The sequence below is a fragment of the Hemiscyllium ocellatum genome, chromosome 39, assembly GCF_020745735.1.
Source record: "Hemiscyllium ocellatum isolate sHemOce1 chromosome 39, sHemOce1.pat.X.cur, whole genome shotgun sequence".
In the NCBI taxonomy this organism is placed as follows: domain Eukaryota; kingdom Metazoa; phylum Chordata; class Chondrichthyes; order Orectolobiformes; family Hemiscylliidae; genus Hemiscyllium; species Hemiscyllium ocellatum.
In genome coordinates this window covers 25257193-25284984 of record NC_083439.1, presented here as the reverse complement: position 1 = coordinate 25284984, position 27792 = coordinate 25257193, and the positions used below count along the sequence as shown (strand labels likewise).

The 27792-nt window shown below is 39.8% G+C and overlaps 1 protein-coding gene across 18 annotated transcripts in view; it reads right to left on the bottom strand.

The window, feature by feature from the left end:
* mef2aa (myocyte enhancer factor 2aa) overlaps positions 1–27792 on the bottom strand; it is a 224971-nt gene that overhangs the window by 113938 nt on the left and 83241 nt on the right. For all 18 annotated transcript variants that reach the window (XM_060853187.1, XM_060853188.1, XM_060853178.1 and 15 more), the window contains 2 exons: positions 12205–12385; positions 2436–2639 (listed from right to left, as the gene is read on the bottom strand). In XM_060853187.1, coding sequence (XP_060709170.1) covers positions 2436–2639; positions 12205–12258 — 258 coding nt within the window. In that variant the 5' untranslated portion in view covers positions 12259–12385. The remainder of the gene's footprint in view (positions 1–2435; positions 2640–12204; positions 12386–27792) is intronic.

Sequence of the window (27792 nt, the reverse complement as noted above, 5' to 3'; positions counted from 1 at the left end):
TCAGCATTAGTAGGGAGAGAAACAGACTGTGAGACCAGTATGACTCTTTTTTCAGAGCCCAGGCATATTGGGCCCAAAATGTTGATGCTTTGTTTCTCTCTAAAGATACTGCCATACCTGCTGAGTTCCTCTGACATTCTGTGCGCTTGTTTCAGATTTCCAGCATCTGGATTATTCTGCTTGTATTTACACTGCATTGATTGAGACAAAACTACTTCTCATGACTATTTGTCCTCAAATGCTTTTGTGTAATGAATTAGGTTTAGTTTCCTCACATAGACATCAAGATGAAACCATTCTAGAGCTTGAACCATTTCACATCTTTACAAAGATCAGTTGCTTTAATTTGTCACTGGCAATGGAATTATTACACTGCACAATATTTGTTAATCAAATTTAGCCAGATTGAGGACAGGGAAAGAGGAACAGCCTGTTTAGATCTCGTTCATCGATGTGTAAAAGTGGGGTTCAACAATACATTAGAAATCAATGATTGGATATGGGATTGCACCAAACATAACTCATGCCAAGTTCCCATTCTCAGGCATATAGTTAGGGGCAGGATAATGAGGAAAAAGCATTTCTTAAATAAACAGACAAGAGGAAATCACTGTAAGCTACTGTTATCCAGCTCGACTAATCATTTCCAAACTAACATAGTCAAGCGTCTGGGAATCTGCCAACAAGCCATCCTTTCTGCAGAGCAAAGGTCCATTGTACATAAGGATTTAAATCAAAAGGATAAAAATAAACAAACTTGAAAACAGAGACAAAAACAAGTTCTTTTTAAATTAAAAACCAATGCCCTCAGGAAGGAAGAGGATACAGTAGAATTACAGTCCAGATAGTTGAAAAACAAGGCATAGCACTGTTAATTGGAATGTACTACACCAAATGCTTATTATCATTCAACTAAATGACAGGGAGTATGTGAGGATAATAGCTACTGAGAAATAAACCTTCTATGTATCATTTCGAACAATTTTAGAGCATCCTTACTACTGGACTGACGTGTGCAATGTATTTATTTTTCATTTATTTTTAGCTAGTAGCAGTAGTTGTTAGTGCTGATGCAAGCAAACAGGATTCACTGGCCTGATTTTGAAGCAACAATGTCACTGTATGCATCCCTCAGTAGCTCTGTTCCTAAAAGGATAACTCAATGACATGCTTCATGTTGTGAAGCACTGCATTGTTCGTTGCAAGAGATATTTTCTTCTGTCACATATATCAGACACAGGAGGACAGTTGTTGTTGTTCTGGAGGATTTCAGAGCAAACTTTAAGTCCTCTTAGTCAACACTAGCCTGATCAAAGAATCCTAAAAATATCAGTAATTTATTCAACTTACGATAATCTAATAAAGTCAGTTTTGGGAGTTTCTTGAACTCAATTAGCTGGAAAGATTACCAATTTGTGGTATTCCCTATGGAGCAGTTTTCTGACAATCCAGGAAAATGGCCTCCTTATTGAGAGCCCCACCCAGAGACCCAAACAGAAAGCCAACCCCTCCTACACACAACATAATTTGAAACCAACTGAAGCATAGTTCCGTTCCACATTTTCACTTCTTACTGAATACTATAGAATAATACTATTCAACAGTAGAACCAAACTTCCACTGACAATCAAACATCCAAGGAGAAACATCTCATTACAAAAAGGTTGTATCCACATGTACAAATTTAATCTGGAATCCTGCCTTTCTGTTGTCTGCTTCCTCTCTTTAACCCTGGTTGTCAACCACTGATACCCAGGGATTTGTAGCATGCATCAGATACTCATCAATCTATCCTAATGGACAATACGACTTTCACATCTCTACAAGGTACCTCCATATCAAATGCTACATATTTGAAGGGGATCTTAACATTCCCCATGATCCACCATACTGGATTCAAACATACACGTGTGCCAAACATCACAATACTGGAACATTAAAATAATTATACATTGAATCTTGTATACATGAACATATTTCTTCATAAAAAAACAAGATTCATGATTTTGTTCACTGCTTGCCATAACTTCTCTCTCATTTGCAAATGGTAATTTTGGGCTAGTGAATGCAGAACTGCACTGACAGCCTATGTGGACAGATAGAGCAACGCATCTTACTGCAATCAGAATAAAATAGCCATTCTCCAGCAATATTATTTACATTGGCTCCAAAGACATCTGTACCATCTTGTTTACCTTGCAGCATTGCTGCTAAGACCAAGCTGCTGTCATGCGTGGCATTACAAATTAAAAAGCCTCAACTCTCCTAAAGACATAACTCAGCTCTCATTCTAGAGCACTTCCAAAATTTGAACAGTTTATTGGGAATTTTAACCTGCTGGTAGCCAGATTAAATTTTAGTAAGCAAAATTTAAATATTTTAATTGGGACATCACATATCAACCAAATCAAAATTTATACAATAATGGTACCTACCTCAACAATATCAGAGTTGGTTCTGCTTTCATGAGGTTCATTATACTCTGTGTACTTGAGTAAAACTTTGTCCATGTCAGTACTCGCATACTGAAACAATTTGTTTGAACTGTTGAATATTATCAAAGCAATCTCACAATCACACAGTACACTCAGTTCATAGGCTTTCTTCATTAATCCAAATTTTCGCTTTGTGAACGTCACCTGCATTAGAAAAAGAGGAAAAACAGAAAACTTATGTCCAAATCTGAAGTTTGGAAAATTTACATTGCACAACTTTACAATGACAGTGTGAATTCCTGGAGATGAAAGGAATGGTTTTAAAACTTATTCTATTGTTTTTTTGTTAAAAAGCAGAAATCAATTTAATACAAAACAGATATTTAATAATTATTTATCCCAAAATCTCATTCTTCGATGACAGATTTCATTTCCACTTCTTACCATATCTCCTTATTCTCCCTTTCTCAAAATGCATCTGGTCATCATTTAAACCCATCCAATGTATTTGAAAATATGGTCTTATCTATTTTATCTGGTATGTCTAATAAATTTTTGGAGAAATTTTCTAATTAAAATTGATCTATTTAGCTCCAGCTTCCTCGTGTTGAATCCCTACTATCACTATATAAAATAATCAACTTCTATAATAATTTTTAAAACTTTCTTCCCATAGGTCATATTTACATTTCCTCTTGAATTGAGAAAAAAAAGTGATCTTAAAACAGTGTGGCAAAATGTTTACTAAAAATAGGAGATTCAGTGGAAACTCAGCTGGTCTGACAGCATCTAGTACAAAGAGAAAGAAACTTAATGTTGCATATGAATTGAGTTAAATATGCTTCAGAAGAAATGTTAACTCTTTCTTTTGAATTGCTGTATATCTATATAGACTGTTGCTAGTAAGGCTGGCCCAAACTAAGTTACATGAATGAATTGCCCTCTGAAATGGCTAATCAACCACATTAGGAAAAGAAATCTCCTTATATGTGACTGCAGACCCCACACTAAACGACATTAGGGAACCAGATGGGCTTTTACAACAATCCACAATGTCGCTGTGTTTTGCCACTTGAATTCCCATTTTTGAATTAAGTGAATAGGATGTGATGTCAAATAGAAGTAATATTTTTGCTGTCACAAAATACTGCCAATGTTCGAGAACCGAAATGAAAGCAAAATGCTAGAGAAGCACAGCTTCCTGAGGAAGGGCTCATGCCCAAAATGTCGATTCTCCTGCTCTTTGGATGCTGCCTGACCTGCTGCGCCTTTCCAGCAACACATTTTCAGCTCTGATCTCCAGCATCTGCAGTCCTCACTTTCTCCTGGAGCTTGAAGCCAGCCTAGCTTCACACATGGTGAGTTCCACACCAACAGCATCCATTGTAAGCAGATCACACTAGATGATTGGGCAACATTGCAGAAAGTGACATGAGGAATGACTACATTTCAGGAAATGATATTAAGAGAAATTTTAAAAAGTAGTAATTGCAACTAGCTTTCCTTATAAAATTTAATGCAAAAATCTTTTAACAAGCTTGCTGGATTATGGCCAGTTTTACACAGACATCTATTTTACCATCACTGAATGAGCTCATTAGATGAGAAATTTAGAAAATGAATATAAAATTATAAAGTGGTTGATTCAAAACTTAATGCTCAATTTCCAGAAAAATTAGAGCACATTTGGCTCCTGCTATTCTTCCATTACACTTGCATCGAATGAAACCTAACTTCCTGTATCCATGTATAAAATATTAAAAGAAACTCAAAATGACAAATAAAAGATCTTTAAATTTTTTTTTAAAAAAGGTACAAAGCTTTGTTTTAAGCAACCATGTAAGAACATTAGGGGAGGTGATGGCCAAGTGATATTATTTTTGGACTGGTCATCCAGAGACCCAGTTAATGATCTGGGGACCCAGGTCAAACCCCTTCATTGCAGCTGGTGGAATTTGGATTCAATAAAAATCTGGAATTAAATAGTCAAAATGATTCCATTGTCGGTTGTCAAAAACACCCATCCCATTCACTAATGTCATTTAGAGAAGGAAGGAAACTGCCATCCTTACCCAGTCAGGCCTAAAATGTGACTCCAGACACACAGCGATGTGGCTGACTCTTAACTGCCCTCTGGGCAATTAGAGATGGGCAATCAATGCTGGTCTAGCCAGTAATGACTTCGTCCCATGAAGGAATTAAGCATAACTCAACCATAATAAATCTCTGTCCCCTCCCCTCCAACAAGTACATGTTGCTATGATTGAGATTATCCAATCAGATCTTTCTTCGATTTACCTCCTTGGTCCAAGCTTCCTGCAGGTTTACTGCTATTTCTCCAGCCTCTTCCATGATCAAACATGGACACAGACACAGACACAGACACACATGCATAGATACCCACCATCTTGCCTAGCCCTGACCGCTCAATCTGCAGCTTTCCTCCTCTTTACAGCACTTCTTAAAACCTATCATCTTTTGATCAACTGCTACAAAGTCTATGGTGGCTCGGTGTCAAATTTTGCTTTATAATGCTAGTATTTTATTAGATTTAGTGTTTATTAAAAAAATGCAAGTTGTTATTGTTTGGGCAGAATTTGTACAATTTGAAACTCTTGACAGACAGACTAATTTTAGGGACTTCTGACCGGACATCACAAAGTCCGATGGACACTATCTTTCAAACATATTTGGTAAGTAATTAGCTGCAAGAAAAGAAAATGCCACTGGGTTCCCTTTAGAATTGATTAATTAACTCAGGCAGACACTCAAAACTTCAAGTTATTTCATCTGTTTCCACAGGTAATAAAAATGAAAAGTAGAGGATTATATTCCTGCCCAAATATCATGGTCTATCCCAGAATGAATGGTCGATGAAGGAACCCAATCTAGAGGTTTGCATGGGTGTATATGAAGAGTTTTGCTGTAGGAGACATAATAAAACAGTAGGAGATCCACACCAAGCTCAGGCTATGGAGCTTTAGTCTCAGTCTTATCAAGTCCTAGTTTCATTCAGTTATGATATATTAAAAATAACTTTACATCATTATTATGCTACCAGGAAGATTTTGAAAAGGTATTTAGTTAGCAGCTTAAGCAGCTTTCTTAACTTAAATATTATTAGCATCTTTAATGAAAAATAAAATAAGCTTTACCAAAAAGCGACATAAACCATAACAAAAAGATCCCCCTGGCCTCACTCAATTATCATTCAATGCTAATTTTTCAGAAAGCAACTGCTTGTTCTGGAAACCAGTAATTTCAATTTGACATTATCTTACTTAATGTGCTGATTTTACACATAGCCCAATTTTGACTCATCAACCATTCTATGAAGTGCTGAACCCACCTCTTAGCTTGCTGTTTTCTTTCCTTTATGTCAAGAGTTTAGACACGGAATTGTTTTTGACTGTGTATAATATTAGGTCAATGGATTTTCCAATGTGAACCCCAAATGGTAAGAGGAAAAAGAATAGAATTGTATCAGGCAGGCGAACAGACCATACCAATTCACACCAGGCCACACAATGGCACAGTGGTTAGAACTGTTCCCTCCCTACACCAGGGACCTGGGTTCAATTATAGCCTCGGGTGATTTTCTGTGTGGAGTCAGACAGTCATAGAGATGTACAGCATGGAAACAAACTGTTCGGTCCAACCCATCCATGCTGGCCAGATATCCCAACCCAACCTAGTCCCACCTGCCAGAACCCGGTCCATATCCCTCCAAACCCTTCCTATTCATAACTGCAAATGTGTTGCTGGTCAAAGCACAGCAGGCCAGGCAGCATCTCAGGAATAGAGAATTCGACGTTTCGAGCATAAGCCCTTCATCAGGAAATGTAAAACTTGCGCCCACACCTCCACACTCACTTCCCTCCAAGGCCCCAAGGGATCCTTCCATGTCTGCCACAAGTTCACCTGTACCTCCACACACATCATCTATTGCATCCGCTGCACCCGATGTGGCCTCCTCTATATTGGTGAAACAGGCCGCTTACTTGCGGAACGCTTCAGAGAACACCTCCGGGCCGCCTGAACCAACCAACCCAATCACCCCGTGGCTCAACACTTTAACTCTCCCTCCCACTCCACCGAGGACATGCAGGTCCTTGGACTCCTCCACCGGCAGAACACAACAACACGACGGCTGGAGGAGGAGCGCCTCATCTTCCGCCTGGGAACCCTCCAACCACAAGGTAAAATCAGCACCTACCTTCCTATTCATAAACCCATCCAAATGCCTCTTAAATGTTGCAATTGTACCAGCCTCCACCACTTCCTCTGGCAGCTCATTCCATACCCGTACCCCCCCCCCCCTCTGTAAAACGTTTGCCTCTTAGGTCTGTTTTATATCTTTCCCCTCTCATCCTAAACCTATGCCCTCTAGTTCTGGATTCCCCGACCCCAGGGAAAGGACTTTGCCTATTTACCCTATCCATGCCCCTCAATTTTGTAAACCTCTATAAGATCACCCCTCAGCCTCCAACGCTCCAGGGAAAACAGCCCCAGCCTGTTCAGCCTCTCCCTATAGCCCAAATCTTTCTACCCTGGTAACATCCTTGTAAATATTTTCTGAACCCTTTCAAGTTTCACAACATCTTTCCGATAGGAAGGAGACCAGAATTGCATGCAATATTCCAACAGTGGCCTAACCAGTGTCCTATACAGCCACAACATGACTTCCCAACTCCTGTACTCAATACTCAGACCAATAAAGGAAAGCATACCAAACGCCTTCTTCACTATCCTATCTACCTGCGACTCCACTTTCAAGGAGCTATGAACCTGCACTCCAAGGTCTCTTTGTTCAGCAACACTTCCTAGGACCTTACCATTAAGTGTACAAGTCCTGCTAAGATTTGCTTTCCCAAAATGCAGCATCTCGCATTTATCTGAATTAAACTCCATCTGCCAACTCTCAGCCCATTGGCCCATCTGGTCCAGATCCTGTTGTAATCTGAAGTAACCCTCTTCGCTGTCCACTACACCTCCAATTTTGGTGTCATTTACAAACTTACTAACTATACCTCTTATGTTTGTGTCCAAATTATCTATGTAAATGACAACAAGTAGAGGACCCAGTACCGATCCTTGTGGCATCCCACTGGTCACAGGCCTCCAGTCAAGTTTGAAAATTATGCCTGTGTCTCTGTGGGTTTCCTCCAGGTGCTCCAGCTTCCTCCCACAGACCAAAGACTTACAGATTAGGTGGATTGGCCATGTTAAAATTGCCCATGATGTGCAGGGTCGGTAGATTTACAATGGGAAAATGCAGGCTTAAAGAATAGGGATATGACTCTAGGTGGGATGTTCTTTGGAGGGTCGGTTTGAACTCGATAGGCCGAATGGCCTGCCTCCACACTATAGGGATACTATGATTCACAAGCATAGGCACACCTGCCTAGCAGTCAGCTATGAGGAACTGAGAACATGGGTCAGGATCAGCAGATACCCAAATGCAGAGCTGCATCATTTACTGATATCTGTTTTAGAGATGACTGCCAGAGAATAGTTAGCTGTATCCATCAAGTTTCTTTTTGCTTTTTCCTAGCCCTGCTACCCGCTCTGCCCAGTAGAGATTAATACTTTGCACCAAAAAGCAAGGCTTCCCCCCTTCTTTGCTGTTCCATTTCATGCTCCTGCAAACCTAGGGTTAAAAGGATAGGCCATTGCATCACATGGATGCTCATATGCAGTTGCACTTCCGCATCTACCGCATTCACCATCACCTCCCACCAAGCAATTTCCATCAGCCCCATCCCAAACACAAACTTTGAATGGATTGATGCTCATTAAATATAAGCCTTTGCAATTGTGGTCAATGGTGCTCTCCCCAAACATGGCCAATTTGTATTTTTGAAACTTACTTGTCACCCCTTTAAAGCTGCTTGCATGTAATTTTATGTTGAGTTCTCATCATCAAAGCCAATGTGGACACTGTGCATCCAAAAAGTTTAGTGAAGCGAACGAAAGGGCAACATTAGCAGCATAGTCAGCACATTCTTGGTTGGGTATCAGAAAAATCAACCCTCATGTACTTTCTCCATTTAAAGTAAACAAAGCAGCAGCAGCAGCAGGAGGGAGGGCAATGGTGATAAAAGGCACTTGCTTTTAGTAACATCTTGTAACCAGGCCACAGCGCAGGCAAATGGAGGCTCCCAGCAACCGATTCTCAAGTAACATCATATTATTATTAGAAATACGTCTGCCCTTGCAGGAAGTGAATAACTTAATGTAAAATGAAACCTAATTAAGATACATTTACTACAACCATTTTGATTTTGTTTGTACAGTATGTGTGGGTACTGAATTGGATTGTAGAAGTCACAGTAGTGTAGATTCAAACCCAAATGAGTTGATACACTGGATTTTTTTTAAAATAAAAAGACAGCAGGAACAGGAGTTGGAATCATTCATACAATGATGAAATGCTTGGAATCTCAATAAAAATTTACATTAGCATATGAACTATATATATTTACAGGCCAAGTGCCTCTCAGATGACTTCTCATTTGCACTGGCTCTTTACAAAAGCAATCTAAAAATTAACCACATTGGCCCGCTTTCTCCCCAAGATCACTGCAAGTTTACCACCTGCCAAAACCACACAAAATGCAACAAATCAGATGATCCAAGAGCTGCACCAAGGAGGGACATGTCAAGTTCATGCTGTTCTATTGTTGCAAGGGAAAAACACTGGTCGCTCATAACAGAAAATGTTTTATTTATTCTTTTCATGGGACATGGACGTCACTGGCAAAGCCAGCAATTATTTTGATCTCCAATCGACCTTTGATGGACGACCTTGCTTGGCCATGTCAGCAGTCAGTTAAAAATCAATCACATGGCTGTGAGTTTAGAGTCACATTTAGGCCAGACCAGGTAAGGATGGTGGATTTCCTTCCCTTAAAAAATATTAATGAATCAGATGAGTTTTGAACCAATTGGGGATTAATTTGAGATCATTAGAGACAATGGTTTTCAATTCCAGACTTCGTAAATTGAATTCAAATTCCAACATTAACCTGGGCTTCTGGATTACTGGTTGAAGTAACAGCACAGAGGCAGGTAGCCAACCATTAAGTCACCATTGATTTACATGTGCACAGCATTGACTTTGACCAGCTAGCTCAGAATTATTCCCTAGAAGGAGGAGACTTTCCAAACCTCCAGTTTATATTTTTTTTCCTGTGATTCATTCACTCATTGGATATGGATGTTGCTGGTTGGCCAGCATTTACTTGTCCCTTGGGAAGGTGGTAATTCCCCAATTCCATACCCCGTTCCTGCTTTCTCCCTGTATGCTTTGATCCCTTTCATCCTAAGAACTATATCTAACTCCTCAAAATAATCCAATGTTTCTGAAACAATCCAATATATTTTTTTAAACTCCCACACTACCACCTAACTGCGGCAGTGCTTATTTTTCCCCAGCACCCATGGTATGCGTGTGTGTAGGTGTGAGGCACAGTGAGAGAGACAAAGTGCACAAATCATTGTTCGATTTCCACCACCAGGAAGATAGGAAAACACCCGGGTGGCCAGTGACAAGCAGTGCCCTTCACATCAAAGGGACAATCCAATTTATGTGTTAGCCGGGGCTCCCTGACTGACCCAGGTTAACAACTCCCAATCAAAAATCTGAGTCAGAGATCAACCTGGCTCTCATTCAATCACTACACTGGTTAGCGATTATCTCTCTTCCTCCGCTCATTATATTCACTTATTTTACAGTCTTGAAACAACACAGAGGACTCACCATTAAAAGCTGGTCACATTAGTACTGAAAATGTGAATTATTCAGCTGTTGACAGTCTGTATTAAAATTACTTGAAAACCAATTGAAGACCAAAGGTCTGTGACTATTATCCTAGACGCAAGACATTAGGTAGTTCAGTACATTGTCACCAATGGCCTTAAAGGCAACTTCAGTGTCATCAGGATCAAAGTCAAGAATCAAATGTAATTCCCATAATAGGCAAGATTCTCTAAAGTTAAATTATACAGCATCTCTGTAAGGTAACTATCACTTCAGTTTGATGCAATGAGAGATATAACTGTCAAACAAACTTAAAAGGGTACTTCATCCAAATAATGGAACTTCAGACAACAATGTCCTCTAGGGAAGGAAACTGCTGCCCTTATCTGATCTACATGTGACTCCAGAGCCACAGCAATGTGTAGAGTCTTAATTGCCCTCTGGACAATAAGGAATAGGCAACAAATGCTGGGATAGTTAGTAATGCCCACATCACATGAATTAATAAAAATCTAAATCAGCATTGAACTGCAATACTGCAAATGGGGACTGAACTCAAGGCATTTGAATTAAAGCATGACAGAGTAATTTCTGGCTGAAGGAGAGTGATTACACCAGGAGCAGAGATCTAACAAAGAAAAAAGTAACTGTAATAATTTCAGCACACTCCAGTGGGCAACAAGCAGGCCTGTTCGAGTGGTTGCCACATGTTTACCAGTTACCACTAATTTCAGTGGAGAGTAAACACTGGAAGAGTGTAAAGACAGAGGCTGACTTGAACTATTCATTTCCCATTATTAGGTTAGGTAAAAGTTACATCCAAAATGTTTCAGACATTGTTTGTTATTTCAGCATTGAAAAGGAAATCTACTTAGACAAGAATATGTTTGCAATACACTGACATTTCTGATTTTTAAAAAGGTCATGAGCACTTCCTAATAGATTGCAGGCACAGGAAAAGAAAAGAAAGTGGTAAAAGAATTCTAATTGATTCCAACCTTGTTGCAGTAGATGAATAAACATAATGACATACTGCTTTACACCATTTTTATGTCATGTTCCATTTCTTAGCATGCAATTCTGTATTGGCACAGAATGAAGCAATCTTGTTTATACTACTGGCTCCCGGTGTACAGCTCCCAAGGGCATCTTTGTGTAACCACACACACAGCCTTACGTACGCGAGTGTATCAGTTACAAACAATTTTTTTCAAAATTGCATGTACAGTGAACAGAATGGATTGTCAAAATAACTGGCTCTCTGCAGGTGACTTTTTAAATAGTTTATTTGAAATTGGGGCCAATTCAGAACTGAACACATCAACATGGATAATTAGACAGTGTAACTTAACAACCCTGATCCTAATTCCAAGTGGTAATATTAGTGGGCCAATGATAATTTTACCCAGTCACACATCAAAAGTAGAAACGATATTGAAGTATTAGCGGATCAGTTGGATACCAAGCCAATATAATAAAGTTGTTCCACAATCATTGCTTGATGTGCAGAGAGTTTTCAATATCTTGCAATTATAATATGGTAAAATTGCTTTGTTTTTTGATTCTTTTATAAGATGTGGCAGTGCTGGCTCGAGCAGCTTTGATGCCCACCCCTAATTGCCCTTGAAACTTGATGACTTGTTTGGCTATTTCAGAGGACAGTTGAGACTCAACAATACTGCTATTGACGTGAAGTGACATGTAGACTAGACCAGAAAAGGATGGCAGACTTCAATCCTCAGAAGACAGTTGTGAACCAGATGGGTGTTTACGAATAATTAAATGGTATTTTCAATTCCAGAATTTATTAATTGCGTTTATATCTCATAATCTGCTCTCTTGGAATTTTCTAATCTGTGGCCCCAGAGCACTAGCCAGGATGATTAGTTCAGGCACATTACCATTACATCACCAAACCCCATGCCTAGGCAAAAGTAAACCTCAGAGACAACATAGTTTGAAAGTGTAGTGAAACACATTCTTCACAGTTCCAGATTACTTTCTTACCTGCCTGTTACGTTCATCCATAATCCTTGTGATCTGAATCTTTTTCCGCCCCATCTTCAATTTCCTCTAATATATCAGCTCACAATCCTAGCTCTGTCAGTACTTAGATTTTCTAGTTCATGGTACAAGACTTCTTTTGACGTTTTTGTAGACCTAGCTGGCTTAGCTCCTCTTTTAAAGCCTAGAGAGAAAGAAAGAGAATGAAAATGAACAATTATGATACATGACCATTTCTGATTTAAGGAAACTATTTCTGTTACAAAGTTTACAGTATTAAATTCGCTTTCAAAAAAAAAGCAACAGATAAAATTTATTCTAAAATGAAGGACTCCAAAGGCAGAGCAAGTATACATGATATATTAAAGAATATCAAGGCAACTGACATGACAGCATAGGTTCACTGGGTTGCTCCTTGATAAAGAAAATACAAATACAAAAACCCACCTCAAAAATAATTGTGGCTACTTCCATTAGAAAAGAAATTAATGTGCAACGTGAACAAAGTTTGCAAAATTATGATGGGATGGGATCTGATGGGATGGAGTAAGTAGAAACAGATTCTCTCTCATGCCATATCTGCCACGTGGAAATGATTCTCATTATTTACTTTATCAATGCCTCTCAATGTTGAATACCTCAATCAGTTTCCCCCATCAGGCTCCTCAGCTCTAAGGAAAACAAACCCAGCCTATCCAGGGTTTCCTCATAACATAGACATTTCATCCCAGGCAACATCTTGGTGAATCTCCTCTTCACCCTCTCCAGTACAACCACACCATTCTAATAATGTGGTGACTAGAACTGCATACAATATTCCATCTGTGGCTTGACCATTGTTTGAAAAAGTTATAAAAAGACTTCCTCACTCTTATATTCTATGTCCTGGCTAATGAAGGCAAGCATCCCAGATGCCTTTTTCACCAACCTAGCTACTTTGCTGACATCTTTCGGGATCTATGGACTTATACACCAAGGTCCCTTTGTTCCTCAGTGCTCCATGAGGACTCCCTTATTGAATCTCCCAAAATGCATTTATCAAAATTAAATTCCATCTGCCACGGCTCTCCCCTATTTACCAGCTGATAAATCTATCACTGTACCCTATTGTCCTTCTTGAACAAAGGAACAATGTTAGCTATCCTCCAGTCATTTGGCATCTCACCTGTCACCAGCAAAGTATTAAATATCTCCACCAGGGTCCCAGCAATCTCTTCCCTTGCCTCCCATTATAGCCTATGATACATCTCATCAAGCCCTGGCATTTATCTAATTTTACAACCACTGAAACATCTAACTCCTCCTCCTTATTAATCTTAATATGTTCTAGAACCTCACCAACCCAAATGAAAACGGTGGTTACAATATCTTTCTCAGTTGTGAATACAGATGAGAAGTATACATTTAAGACTTCACCCACGTCCTCTGGCTCCATACACAATTTACCCCTTTGGTCTCAAATAGGTCCACTCTTTCCCTAGTAACTCAAGTCTTAGCAGAGTTATAAAATCTCTTGGGATTTCTTTGCTCCTAGTGATGGCGGAGACTAGAACAACTGGCTGGCACAAAAATATGCCAAGATATCCCTGTATAATCTTTACAGCAGACAGAAATGTCTATTTTACATGTAGGGATGCAAGCCTGTGAAATACAGTAAACAGTTACTGAAGCAGAGATTATGCCAACAATTGAAATGTTAGACAGTTGGTCAAAAAGAAGGGAATACATGAATATCGGAATAGTTTGCATCTTGCTGTTTGTAAAAAGTTCTATTTATTCTAATGGAACATAGCAAGGCAATTTGTCGTGTAAGAATTTTCTCTGAATGTTAACAACATTCCATCAGCAAGCAGATAAAGACTGTGTGAAACATTGAAATCGCTGGTGCTGACAAGCAGGAACAAGCTTGCTTCAAGATTCCCCACTAATTTACCAGTGTTCTGAACATCAATTTGCGTCAGTATCTCTCAAACATGATCATCAAGCCAAACAGCCAAATGATCGCGATGGAACAAAGTTTTTCATTCTTATCAAGGAGTGAGCAAGCTTCAGTGAAGTTAATCTTTCTTGCCAAGAAGTTATTGATTTAATTTTCACAACACTGAAGTCATTTTTTCCAATCTACAATCCAATTCCTAATCATAAATGCCTCTACCAACTTGGTTCCCTCTGATCTTTCAAATCAGATGTTCTATACTTACCACAACAACTTGCATTTATACAGCTCCTTGCATACAGAAAAAATATCCCATGGAGATTTAGATTAGATTCCCTACAGTGTGGAAACAGGCCCTTCGGCCCAACAAGTCCACACCGACCCGCCGAAGCGCAACCCACCTATACCCCTACATATACCCCTTACCTAACACTACGGGCAATTTAGCATGGCCAATTCACCTGGCCCATACATCTTTGGACTGTGGGAGGAAACCGGAGCACCCGGAGGAAACCCACGCAGACACGGGGAGAACGTGCAAACTCCACACAGTCAGTCGCCTGAGGCGGGAATTGAACCCAGGTCTCTGGCGCTGTGAGGCAGCAGTGCTAACCACTGTGCCACCGTGCCGCCCTACAGGATAATTATCAACAAGTACCTAATACTGAGCCATATAAGGATATATTCAGATGAAGGAACAATAGCTCAAATAAAGCAGTAAACTTAAAGAAACATCTTAAAAGGAGAATAGAAAGGTGGCAAGACAAAGAGGTTCAGGCAGGCAATTCCAAGGCTAAAGGTGAAAGCAGATAATGGCATGACCACCTGCAAGGAAAAATTAAAATCAGGATTGCATGGAGAGTCAGAATTGGGGCAGTACCAAAATCCAGAAGGTTTGTAAGGCCGGGGGAGGAGGGAGAAGCCAGGTTACGCAGGAAGTTCAAAACAGGGCAAGCATTAGCTGTTGATAAAACTGGGAGTCACTGTCAGGCAGCAAGCACCAGGCCTTGCCGAGAGTTTGGATACAACAGCAGCAAAGTTTTGATTCAGTCGAAGGAGATTATACTGAAAACACTAAAAATGGAAAAATCAAGGGTGGAATTTAATACAGTGTCAGTGTGCCATCAACAGGTCCTGTTATCTCTTTTCACGATGTTCTGCAATATTAAGATGCCAGTAGTTTCTCACTATCATCAGTTTCACTGGGGAAACTGTGGTCAATGTCCACATACACCCACAAGAAGAACAGGATCAGCAAGCATTTAGGGCCACTGCTGAATGAAGGTGTGATGGAGTCACTGTCTAGGGAGAAGTCAGAAGAGCAAGCAGGGTGGAGGCTCCCACCAGGTGCATGCTTCCTAATATTAGGTGTCTCTGCTAAGTGTAGATTGCAGATACCTGACAATGAAAGACAACACCTCTCCCACACTCCACCTGCCTTGTCTATCCATGAGTTTTCCCATCAGGGAAGAGGTGGAGAAGGAAAATTGCTCCCCACTTGGCACCCTCCCACCCAATTAAATGCCCTCCCCACTCCAAACTTCAGACTCCCCTTTAGTGGAAGGCCATTACTAAATTCTGCCCCTATAATGTAACAAAGGCATGGATGACGTGGATTAGAAGTTGAGCAATGTACAGAACTGGAAATAAGAGGTCACAAGTATACAAATTAGCAGCAACTCTAGGCCATTCAAGGCCATCCGGGTGTCACAAATGGAGCACATATGCAGGTGGAAACACACTTCGGTGTCAAATAATACTCAGTTTGCAAATAGTTTGGTTTGGCTTCAGACAGCTGTCAGTGAAGAGTGTAGTACGCAGCTGGAGGAAACTTCTGTTAATTGTAATGAAAACAGTTTAACAATTTAGACAGAAGGGTCAGGAGTTGGAGACTTTCAGCCAAGTGTCATCAACATACCTGTGCAACTTGACATGGTATTTCTGAATGATGCTACCAAGAGGCAGCCAGTGGAAAGGAAACACAAAGATTTCCATGGGAGACTCCCAAAGAGAAACCTTTACAGGTGAGTCTTTGTGCAGGGAAGATACACAAGAGTAACTACTAGTTAAAAAGGAGACAACTACAGCATCATAAGTACAACTTTACATGACATCCCATTTATTCACAGGTGACGGATGACCATATAGATATCCAAGTAGGTAGATAAATATCCCTTTGTTATTATTTAAATCTCGAATCCTCTGTCTAATTGTGTATGTAACTTTTTTTAAATCAGTTAGAAAAACCCTGTATCAGAATGCCAAATCTCAGTGTTTGAAATACACAGTCATTTATTAGTCCTAATTATTTTTCAGGCACCAAGCAAATCATAAATTAAATAATTACCTCTGAAACAAAAGCTAATGACTTGATGTGCTCCAATTTCCTTATTTCGTTAAGCAATAATATAATTAAAGGGACGGAGTACATCAGGGGTTCACTGAAATACTCCATGGGATGGTAAGATTGGTTTGAGGAAATATGAAGGAAACCGGACCTGCATGTTCTTGATTGTCAAAGAATGAGAGCTGATCTCATTGCACCTCAGATTCTTAGAGGTGGGCCACAAATAGATTGTTTCCCCATCGCTCGTGACTTTAAAAAATGGAACATAAATTACTTCTAACCTGAGATTAACTAGAAGGAATTGCTTCCCTCAGGTGTTGAGGGGGTTCAAGACAGAAATCAACGGATTTCTGGAGACACTACAGAAAATGGCATTGATCCAGACTATGATCAGAGTGGCAGGGCAGGCTTGATGGGCTAAATGGAAGAGGAGAAAGTGAGGACTGCAGATGCTGGAGATCAGAGCTGAAAATGTGTTGCTGGAAAAGCGCAGCAGGTCAGGCTAAATGATGGGTTAAATGGCCAAGTCCTGCTGCAAATGTTCCTAAAAAGGAATACATCTGTACTTGTGATTGTGACACGAGTAGGATTCCTTCTTACTAAAGTGAAGAGAAGACAGAACAGAATAATCCTCCCGAATCCTCTAAAATAACAAAATGGATATGGGACAGTAATTTCAAAGTTGTAACCTCATTGGAGCTCATGTAACAATAAGTTAGGAGCTAGGGGTTAATCACTAATGTTTAGCCAAAGAAATAATTCCAAGCATCACTAATTGAAAAGCTCCCCTCACAAACCCGTTACGATTTATACTCAGCAATAAGGCCACCGATTTTCCCCTTCTCAACACTTAGCCCAAATATTTCCTGTTTCCTTCCACTAACACAACCACACAATTACCCCTTAATTCTGCTTGCTTATAGAATAATAATTATCCTACCCACTGAATTAAATGCTGTGAAATATTTTTATATCTCCTAAGAAAGGTACTAGCAAAATACAGGCCAGTCTTTCCCTAAATGCATTTACATGCGTGTCCCTTCATTGAATTTTTCCCAAAATGGGTAGATGTACATAAACATTTCATTTAATTTGCCTTTCAAAGACTTCTGTCTCCTATTAAGGATATAACTGCCAGTTTCTTTTCATTCTCATTATTCTTCCTAACCATATCAAGTCATGAATTTATATCCTCTCTCGAGAAGACCCCTGACAATGTGCCTGTCACTTCTGGTTCAGAGTTTACTTTTACTTTCACCTTCACATAATACAATGTAATTACCAGACTTCCAAACAATACCTCACTTCCAAGAAAAATACTTACAAATCTTGTACACAACAACACAGCAAATGATTTCTAACAGTGGGTGGAATTTTCATTTCAGTAGGAGCTTATTACTTGTCCATAGTGGATAGATAACTCATTAAACACCCCATTCAATTCTTCTCCCCAGTTAAGCAGGTTTACTGATACCTGTTTTACATTCCTGCCAAAACTGAATATACTGTTCATGGGCACAGTCAAAATCGCTCAGTGAGAAGCGCGGTAGATTGAAGATTGAAAGGTCCCTGGTTCAGTCCCGTATTTCGGCAGTGAATAAAATTAGGTGTCTGGTGTAAATCTGACCCAGGTGGCCCGAGGTTCAAGTCTCAATTGCTCAAGAGGAGTTGTAACACATCTGAACAGGTTGATTTGGAAAATATCTGAACGCATTTTTGATACATAATGGAAGAAGGGAACATGGATATAATACTTGAGTGTTAACTGGGTTTGAATTGGTAGTATGGGAAATATAGGGAACTAGTAATCTGTGGGCTGCCCTGTGCTTTGCAAGTAAAGTAATTTGCCTCTGTTTCCAGTTGAATGCAAGTGGTGATTAATAGTTGAAAAAAATTCCCAGGCAATTTGGTAAGGACAAAACAAACCAAATCAAATCAGTTATGTGCAAGAGCACTTCTGGATGCAAGAAAGAAAATACTCTGCCTATACCTCAGAGCCTGGATTCAAGTCCCACCTGCTTCAGAGTATTTAATAATACCTCTAAAAAAAGCTGTGTCCAGGCCTCCGAACAGGTTGATTAGAAAATTTTAATGCTCCATCTGGTGTTCTGAATATTCAGCTCTATATGCGGCACAGGCACGCATGAAGCTTCCACCTCATTACAACAGGTGCTAAAAGGTTGATAAGACTGGAATTCCATAAGAAGAGGAATCAAAGCATTATGAACTGACCCCAGATTGTTCAAGGCAAGGTGAACTGGCACCCAGCTTGTTCAAAGCAAGGTGAACTGGACAGTTCTTTTCTTTTAAAGTTACACCAGAAGCAATCAAAAAGCAGATTTCCTCTGGATATTTCTGACTGCTTCTGATGTTAATGTGTATTTGGTGCAGCAAAGCTCTGGGTGACATGAACAACACACTGCAGAGTGACAGATCGTGAACAATTGTGCCTGCAAAATGTATACTGAAAATGACATAAACTGAGGCATAAACTGGTTCCAAACATTACAATTACAATTCAGTCCAAAGATGTGCAGCACAGGTGAATTGGCCATGCTAAATTGCCCATAGTGTTAGGTTCTTTAGTCAGAGGGAAATGGGTCTGGATGGGTTACACTTCGGAAGGTCAGTGTGGATTTGTTGGGACAAAGGGCCTGTTTCCACACTGTAGGGGAATCTAATCTAATCTAGGTAGTAAGCATCCTCAAACAGCTGTCTTTGGACCTTACACAATATAAAAAGTGGTCAAAACTGGATGTGTTGATGGGAGAGGAAATACCCAAATTTGCTGAAATGGGCAGAATATCGGTTCAGAGCCTGCAACTGAGCAACAACTTAAATATAGTGCATTACAAGGTCAGCCTGCAACATTACTGCCTTGTAACTACTTCCAACTGTCCATTATTCTCGACTTGATTTTCTTCAATTTTCACTTGAAAAAATGTTTAAATCAAACTGGAAGTTTTGAACAGAAGATTGCAAGTGACAACTAGTAAAAGGAGAACAAATCCTTAAAAATATAACTTTTTAAAACGCTGTAAAATTATTTTGATGGAAGCAATAAATTATTTTAAATGCTCAGGAAACAATTCCTTTGTATAAGCCGTTCACAATTACGTATTAATTCCAGTGGTATTATGAAATAGAATACCAATTCTGCACAAAAAGTAAGACGTTGCAAGAGAAACACAAATCAGTTAAGCTCGCCAGTCAATTCAGATAAGTGGTACTCAGATAAAAACTTGAAGATTGCAAAACATCAGAGTTGTTAATCAACTACATAACTTGAGATTTAAACAAAACCAAACTAGCATGCTGTTTATCACTTTCACTCCTAACTACATCCAGATTTAAAACAAAAACATATTGTTTTAGCAGTATGATCACAATAGTTGGATAAGTTGGATAAGCGCATAATTAGAAAATGAGGACAATAGCGCCTACAAGATTCCAGTACAATACATGGCAACAACGGTTTATTGCACCCAATAGAACACAGAACTGATTTTCTGCCTGCAACAGCAACTTTGGGTGTTATTTGGAAGCTGGAATCCAATAACTTTGTAATCTTTTATCTTTATTAAAAACTGATCCTAGGAGCACTGTGCAAATGCATCACCTGGTGCGGTAGTGATTCAAAACTGTTTGCACTGATGGCATCAAGCAGTATTTAGTCGTAAAATACCTATTAAAAAAGGTGTTCAGAGGCAAAAGACAAATTTATCATTCAACAATATCAAATATTTTACCCATTAAGAATAAAGCAGCTACATGACAAGAGTTCCAAATGCTTTATTAACAGTCTAGAGCTGGCATCATGAAGAAAATAATACTGGGAAGGCTATGAATGTAAATAAGAAACACAATATCGGAATGCACACACAGTCAATCATCCAAGAGATCATTTGGATTGAACCTTACATAGAAAAAAAATCTTCCTTAAAAAAAATCTTACTTGTAAAATTAACCAATCTTCCTCTTTCAGAGTCTAATTGCTGGGTTTTTCTTTTTACTTCAATTAAGTAATACAGATTCAGTTTTAAGGAAAAGCCAGCAATCTTGAAAGGTTAAAACTGACTATCCACCTAACCTTTTTCATGCGCATGGGATTAATTTATAAGTAGAGAAATAAAACATTCTATAATTATAAAAGTTAGTTGATTCTGAATAGCAAACTTTCAAGAGCAATAGTGATTTATCAGTTTTGATACCTCCATTACAAATGAGATGCTGACAATTTCTGACATCGCACATGTGCAGTTAAACCTGGAAATCCAGAAACTGCCAGAGGTTCCCCACTCCTCCATTTGGTGCAGGTAGACTTCTTACAAGTCACAAGCTTCCCCTTGTTCCCCCCATAGCCTTACTATTAGGCCTTTAAGGGCGAATGAAGCTTGACTTATGTGTAATTCATAATTATCACTGAAAAATCTCCTTGGAAAACAAGATTTTTTTGCGGAATGTTATACTTTCGTAACAATGGAGAAATAAATAAATAAATTTTGCATGATATTGATGCTTCTACTTTAATCCTCTATCTATAAATGTTTAAAATTGATGGATAATCAGTGCTTTTAAAATCTTCCAGATTGTTGTCTACGAGATTTCTGAAATGCAATTTGTTGCTTAGATTGATGGCAGAATGGAATTAACACCTGGAAAAGGTGAAATCCACACCGACAAATCACAAGACCATGGAAGGTGGTTTTCTTCAAGTTCAGCAGCAAGTTCCGTCACTTTGCAGCTGACTGCAAAACCAAGGCCAATGTTACTAATGAACAGAGATTAGATTTAGATTAGATTAGATTCCCTACAGTGTGGAAACAGGCCCTTCAGCCCAACAAGTCTACACTGACCCTCCAAAGAATAACCCATTCAGACCCATTTCCCTATGATTAATGGACCTAACAGTATGAGCAATTTAGCATGGCCATTTCACCCAACCTGCACATCTTTGCACTGTGGGAGGAAACCAGAGCACCGGGAGGAAACCCATGCAGACACAGGGAGAATGTGCAAACTCCACACAGTTGCCCAAGACTGGAATTGAACCTGCGACCCTGGTGCTGTGAGGCAGCAGTGCTAACCACTGAGCCACCATGGCCCCCCCACCCCACCCCCCCAGCTTGCAGTACAAGAAAAGTGAAATGTTATTTTCTATAAAAGTCATTTGCAACCTTTTATTTAGAAGAAAAACACCTTCTGAACATAAACAATTTATTTGGTATAAGCATGACTGCATTTTATTTGCATTTAGCATTTGGTGTTATCTTTGTGGCACTATATAAATGTTTTATTCTAGACTGATACTTTCATGAACATATTAATCCAAATCCAATATTCTGGTTGAGGCAACAGAGTGTATAAACAATAAATAGTAGAATTAACAAACAGCTCAACAGTAGCAGACTGGTCTCAGTTTGTCTGGTTAATTACTATATTTGTTTCCCTTTTAAGTAGCAGAGGTCAAGGCTGTAAAAAAAATATTGGGGTAGGAAATAAATCTCATCTAGGTTAATAGTTTCCATGAGTCTAATCCCAGCTCTTCAATAAAGTCAACTCCACCTCCTCAATGAGCACATAGACAGTAATCCCTATTATCCAAAGTTACTAAAACAGTAATTCTCAAAGGGGTAGTTTCTTCTACGCACACATACAATTCAATGTCGGACAGCTATTATTACAGGAGGACATATATTTATACAGCACTTAAGGCAATAAAATATCCCAAGGGTGTCCACAGGAACATTATAAAACACAATCTGTCACCAATCCATCTAAGCAGCTATAAGGGCGGATGACCAATCGTGTACTCAAATGTATTTTGAGGAGAGAAGTAGAGATGCATACAAGTTTAGGGAGCCAATTTCAGATCTAAAGAGTCTAAAGCAGGTGAAGTTTCTATCACAATAGAAACACAATTAAAAATCAAGGATACACAAGAGACCAGAGATGGAGGAGCACAGATATTATGGAGAGTTGTCGGGCTGCAGGAGACGAGAGAGATAAGGAGGGGCACATGACTACAGTAGATTTTAAAATCAAGGACAAGAATTGTAAGATTGAGACATTGCTGGAACCATAGCCAAAATATACTAGTGAGCAAAGGGGTGAAGGTTAATGGCACCTGAAATTTTAGACTGCAATGCGTTTGAGGGCCAGGGGGTAGTGATTGCAGAGATCAATGTGGTGGCTTCAACTGAACCCTGACTGTTTTGCAGACATTGAATTGGAGTTGGCAGAGCTACCCACTTACCAGTTACAAGCCCATCAAAATCTATTATCAGAAGCTGACTGAAATTTTCCAAGACTGTCCTGAGTCCAAAGTCTGGTTTTGGTAAAAGTTAAGACTTGAGTAGCTGTTTCCAAATGGATTCCCGTTTAGAATGGAAAGTGAGGGAGCGTGCCATCAAGAGCATTGGAAGTAAACGTATAGGGAGCATTTCTTCAGTTGATGAGATGGGCAGAAGAAGAGTTGAACAATGATATCGAGGTAGAACTAAACAATGTCAGATGAAGGAATGGATGTCTACACAAAAGCTGTAGGCCCACTAAGCTTAGTGGACGGCATGGTAGCATAGTGGTTAGCACTGCTGCCTCACAGCGTCAGAGACCCGGGTTCAATTCCCGACTCAGGCGAATGACTGTGTGGAGTTTGCACGTTCTCCCCGTGCCTGCGTGGGCTTCCTCCGGGTGCTCCGGTTTCCTCCCACAGTCCAAAAATGTGCAGGTCAGGTGAATTGGCTATGCCAAATTGCCCACAGTGTTAGGTAAGGGGTAAATGTAGGGGTATGGGTGGGTTTTGCTTCAGCGGAGCGGTGTTGACTTGTTGGGCCGAAGGACCTGTTTCCACACTGTAAGTAATCTAATCTAATCTTATCTCAGAATCAAACATAACAATGATCAGAGCTCAGCCTTAGGCACTTGCCAGAGAGAAGGATATGATGGGTGGTTAGGAAACAGCATTTGCATTCGAGATCAAAGATCATGACTGCAAACTTTCCAATATTTCATTAGGGGGAACTTCTGCATGTCAAACTAGCAGTATGACAGAAGAAACGAGGTGTGGTAAATCTAGATGCCAACAACACGCATTTAGAACTGGATATTGAGAATTTGAATGACAAATCAGCACAACACAAAAAAGAAACAAAAACTGGCCAGAAAGACCAAATGGGGTCAAGTATCAGATCTTACAAAGAGACATTCATGCTTTACCTTAAGCAAATTACTACAGATGCTCAAAATCTGAAACTTGCATGGAGAATGCTGGAGAAACTCAGTAAGTCTGGCAGTATCTTCAGAACTCCAGAATAATACAGATCTAAGACACTGCCACCCCCTTAACACCTCTCCTGTCATACTGCTTGTCTGACACACAAATTCCCCAATGAAATACTGGAAAGTGTGGAGTCACGATCTTTGATCTCTAACACAGATATTATTTACTAATCACAAATCATAGCAAGTGCTTAGGGCTCAACCATGATCCTTGTTATATTTGAGTCTGAGATGAGCTTTCAAGCAATTATCAAACAAAGTTCTGAAGAAGAGTCAAACTAGAATCAAATTGAACTTGGTTTCTCTTCACACTATGATGTGGAGATGTTGATGTTGGACTAGGGTGGACAAGGCTAGAGGTCAGACAACACCGGGTTATAGTATAGCAGGTTAATTTGAAATCACGAGGAAAGAACACAGTGATGTCCTGAGGTTGTGAAAGGCATAATTTGACTTCAAGTCCCTTCTTAAATGGGGATATTATGCATTTGCTCATCAGTGAAATAAGAGATTCTAACCTTTTTTTCTGAAAATTCACATCATTTTGTTCATGTTTATAATTATTTTGTCTCATTATCAGAATGCAATCCTGTTTAGAAGAAATGTACATGTTCATGGCTGTCGTTTCTCAGTAAGGTAGTAGTGAGTATTTTAAATAGTTAATCTATACGCCAGCATTTGCTGACAAAATTAAAATGGGGGTTGGAGGAGCTTTTTTGGCTTAGTGCCACTCGTCAGTTTCACAAACAAAAGAACTACAGTCAAATAAATACATCACAAGTAGAAATTCTCACAAAAATGGCCCACCACTTCAAACAAAATGAGAGAGACCATGGCACCATTTAAAGAAAATGAATTGCTGTACAGGCCAACAGATAGAACAACTGGTTATTTATCACAGGCGTTGTTGTTTCTGTGTCTTCGTTGTGCATAGACTGTCTACTGTGCTTGCCTTCATAATAATGTCTTCACTTTGGAAAGGCCCGAAGGTCAGGTTGATGCTGCAATATAATTCAGTTGTTTTAATAGTGCCCAAAAGGAAGCAAATTGTGCAAACTCAGCAAGTGTAACACAAGAAAGGTTAGATTGTTTGGTCTGAGAGTACTGGTAGAAATTTGCTGAAAGAAAATCAGCAACTACAGTGCTATTGACGATATCATGGATACAAAGTTCAGTATCTTATTTAAATTAAAAATCACACAACACCAGGTTATAGTCCAACAGGTTTAATTGGGCAGCACACTAGCTTTCGGAGCAACGCTCCTTCATGAGGTGACAATCATCTGACGAAGGAGCGTCGCTCCAAAAGCCAGTGTGCTTCCAATTAAACCTGCTGGACTATAACCTGGTGCTGGGTGATTTTTAAATTTTGTACACCCCAGTCCAACACCGGCATCTCCAAATTGTTTGAATTATGTAGTTAGTTCAAGTCATTCCTACAGAACAGAACAAAAAATACTCTGATGCTTCAAATAATGTTGTTCTCTTTCTTCTGTTAATTAACCATCACCTATCTGTAAATTATTGTACTAGACCAATTTCCAGTTGCTGCTTACTTTTCTATATGTGTTCAACATTGCTAATACAGACCTGAAATTTCAGTAAAAAAATATAAATTGGATTTCAAATCGAATATTCAGCCGAAAAGATGACAGACTCCTTGCCACAAACCTGTTACACATTTAAGTACATTATGCCCATAATCTCCTAAAATCTTTCACAATAGTCCATTGAACCTTTTGCCTGAAGGCTTGCCTTTTCATAATAATGGGCTGAATCCACAGCTGCAAAGCCTTATGCATGCATTACCTGCATTTGCACGCACTCAGGGGCTTTAGGTTACATCCAGATGTTCAAATCCAGTAAAAAACAAACGGCTTTTTTTTGAGAGAAATAATTTTTCCATTTATCACAATAGTGACTACCTCTGTAGGTTCACAGCCTCAGTTTGAGAGTCACCATACAAACTTTTTTTAAAAATGCATCTCTGCAAGAACAAATTACTGCAGAAGCTGAAATCTGTACTGAAAACAACAAATGCTGGCGATCAGATTAGGCAGACAGCATCCACGGAGAGCAAACTAACATTTAAAGTCTAGATGACCCTTCAGAGCTGAAGTGAAGTGTGGAGGGGGCAGCATTTATGCAATAATTTGGGACGGGGTGGGGTAAATGGGTGTAGGGTGGTGATGGATAAATGATGTTGATAGTTCACATTAGGTAATCGGAATGTGAGAATGGCAGAACAATGGTGTGTCTAACTGCTAGACTTGAAAATGGCAGACAGACCAACTGGGACGAGGGAGGGGAGACAGAACATGATAAGCTAAAAGAAAGGGAAGACATGGGAGCTGGTTCACAATTTGAAGATGGGCGAACTCAATATTAAGTCCAGAAGGCTGTAAAGTGCCTAGTCTGAAGAGGAGATGTTGTTCGCATAACAATGGTGAGCCTCCTGTCCGACTTAAAAAGGACCATAGCTGGTTATTTTAATAGAATGCTTCCCATAGTCAGTCATTTTAAACATAACGCTTCCTGTTATGAAGTTAAAGCCGGTCACTTTAACACAGCATCCTGCTCGCATGTTCACACATCTGTCCTCAGCATGTGCTGTGATTCACTGGAACACTGCAGCAAACTGGAGGATTAACAGCTCATGTTCAAACTTAGCACTTTTACAACGTGAACCTAAATATGGAGTCCAACACCTTCAAATTGTGAACCAGATCCCATTTCTTCCCTTTCATTGAGCTTGTTGTCATGTTCTCTTTTCCCTCCCCACATCCCAGTGGTACTGGCTGTCCATAAGACATAGGAGTGTAAGTAAGACCATTCGGCCAATCGAGTCCACTCCGCCATTCAATCATGGCTGATGGGCATTTCAACTCCACTTACCAGGATTCTCCCCGTAGTCCTTAATTCCTTGTGACATCAAGAACTTATCAATCACGGCCTTGAAGACATTTTGCTTCCCGGCCTCCATTGTACTCCACGGCAATGAATTCCACAGGCCCACCACTCTCTGGCTGAAGAAATGTCTCCGCACTTCTGTTCTGAATTTATCCCCTCTATTTCAAAGGCTGTGCCCATGGGTCCTAGTCTCCTTGCCTAACGGAAACAATTTCTTTGCATCCGCCCTTTTCAAGCCATGTGTTATCTTGTAAGTTTCTATTAGTTCTCCCCTTAACCTTCTAAACTCCAATGAATACAATCTCAGGATCCTCAGCTGTTCCTCATATGTAAGACCTGCTATTCCAGGGATCATCTGTGTGAATCTCCACTGGACACGCTCTAGTGCCAGTATGTCCTTTCTGAGGTGTGGGGACCAAAACTGGACACAGTACTCCAAATGGGGCCTAACCAGAGCTTTATAAAGTCTCAGTAGCACAACGGTGCTTTTATATTCCAACCCTCGAGATAAATGACAACATTGCATTCGCTTTCTTAATCATGGATTCAACCTGCATGTTTACCTTTAGAGAATCCTCGACTAGCACTCACAGATCCCTTTGTACTTTGGCTTTATGAATTTTCTCACCGTTTAGAAAGTAGTCCATGCTTGTATTCTTTTTTCCAAAGTGCAAGACCTCGCATTTGCTGACGTTGAATTTCATTAGCCATTTCCTGGACCACTCTCTCAAACTGTCTAGATCCTTCTGCAGCCTCCCCACTTCCTCAATACTATCATCGACAAACTTCGCTAGAATGCCCCCAGTCCCTTCATCCAGATCATTAGTATATAACGTGAACAGCTGCGGCCCCAACACTGAACCCTGTGGGACACCGCTCGTCACCAGCTGCCATTCCGAAAAAGAACCTTTTATCCCAACTCTCTGCCTTCTGTCAGACAGCCAATCCTCAATCCATGCCAGTAGCTCACCTCAAACACCATGGGCCCTCACCTTACTCAGCAGCCTCCCGTGTGGGGGCACCTTATCAAAGGCCTTTTGGAAGTCTAGATAGACCACATCCACTGGGTTTCCCTGGTCTAACCTACTTGTCACATCTTCAAAGAATCCTAACAGGT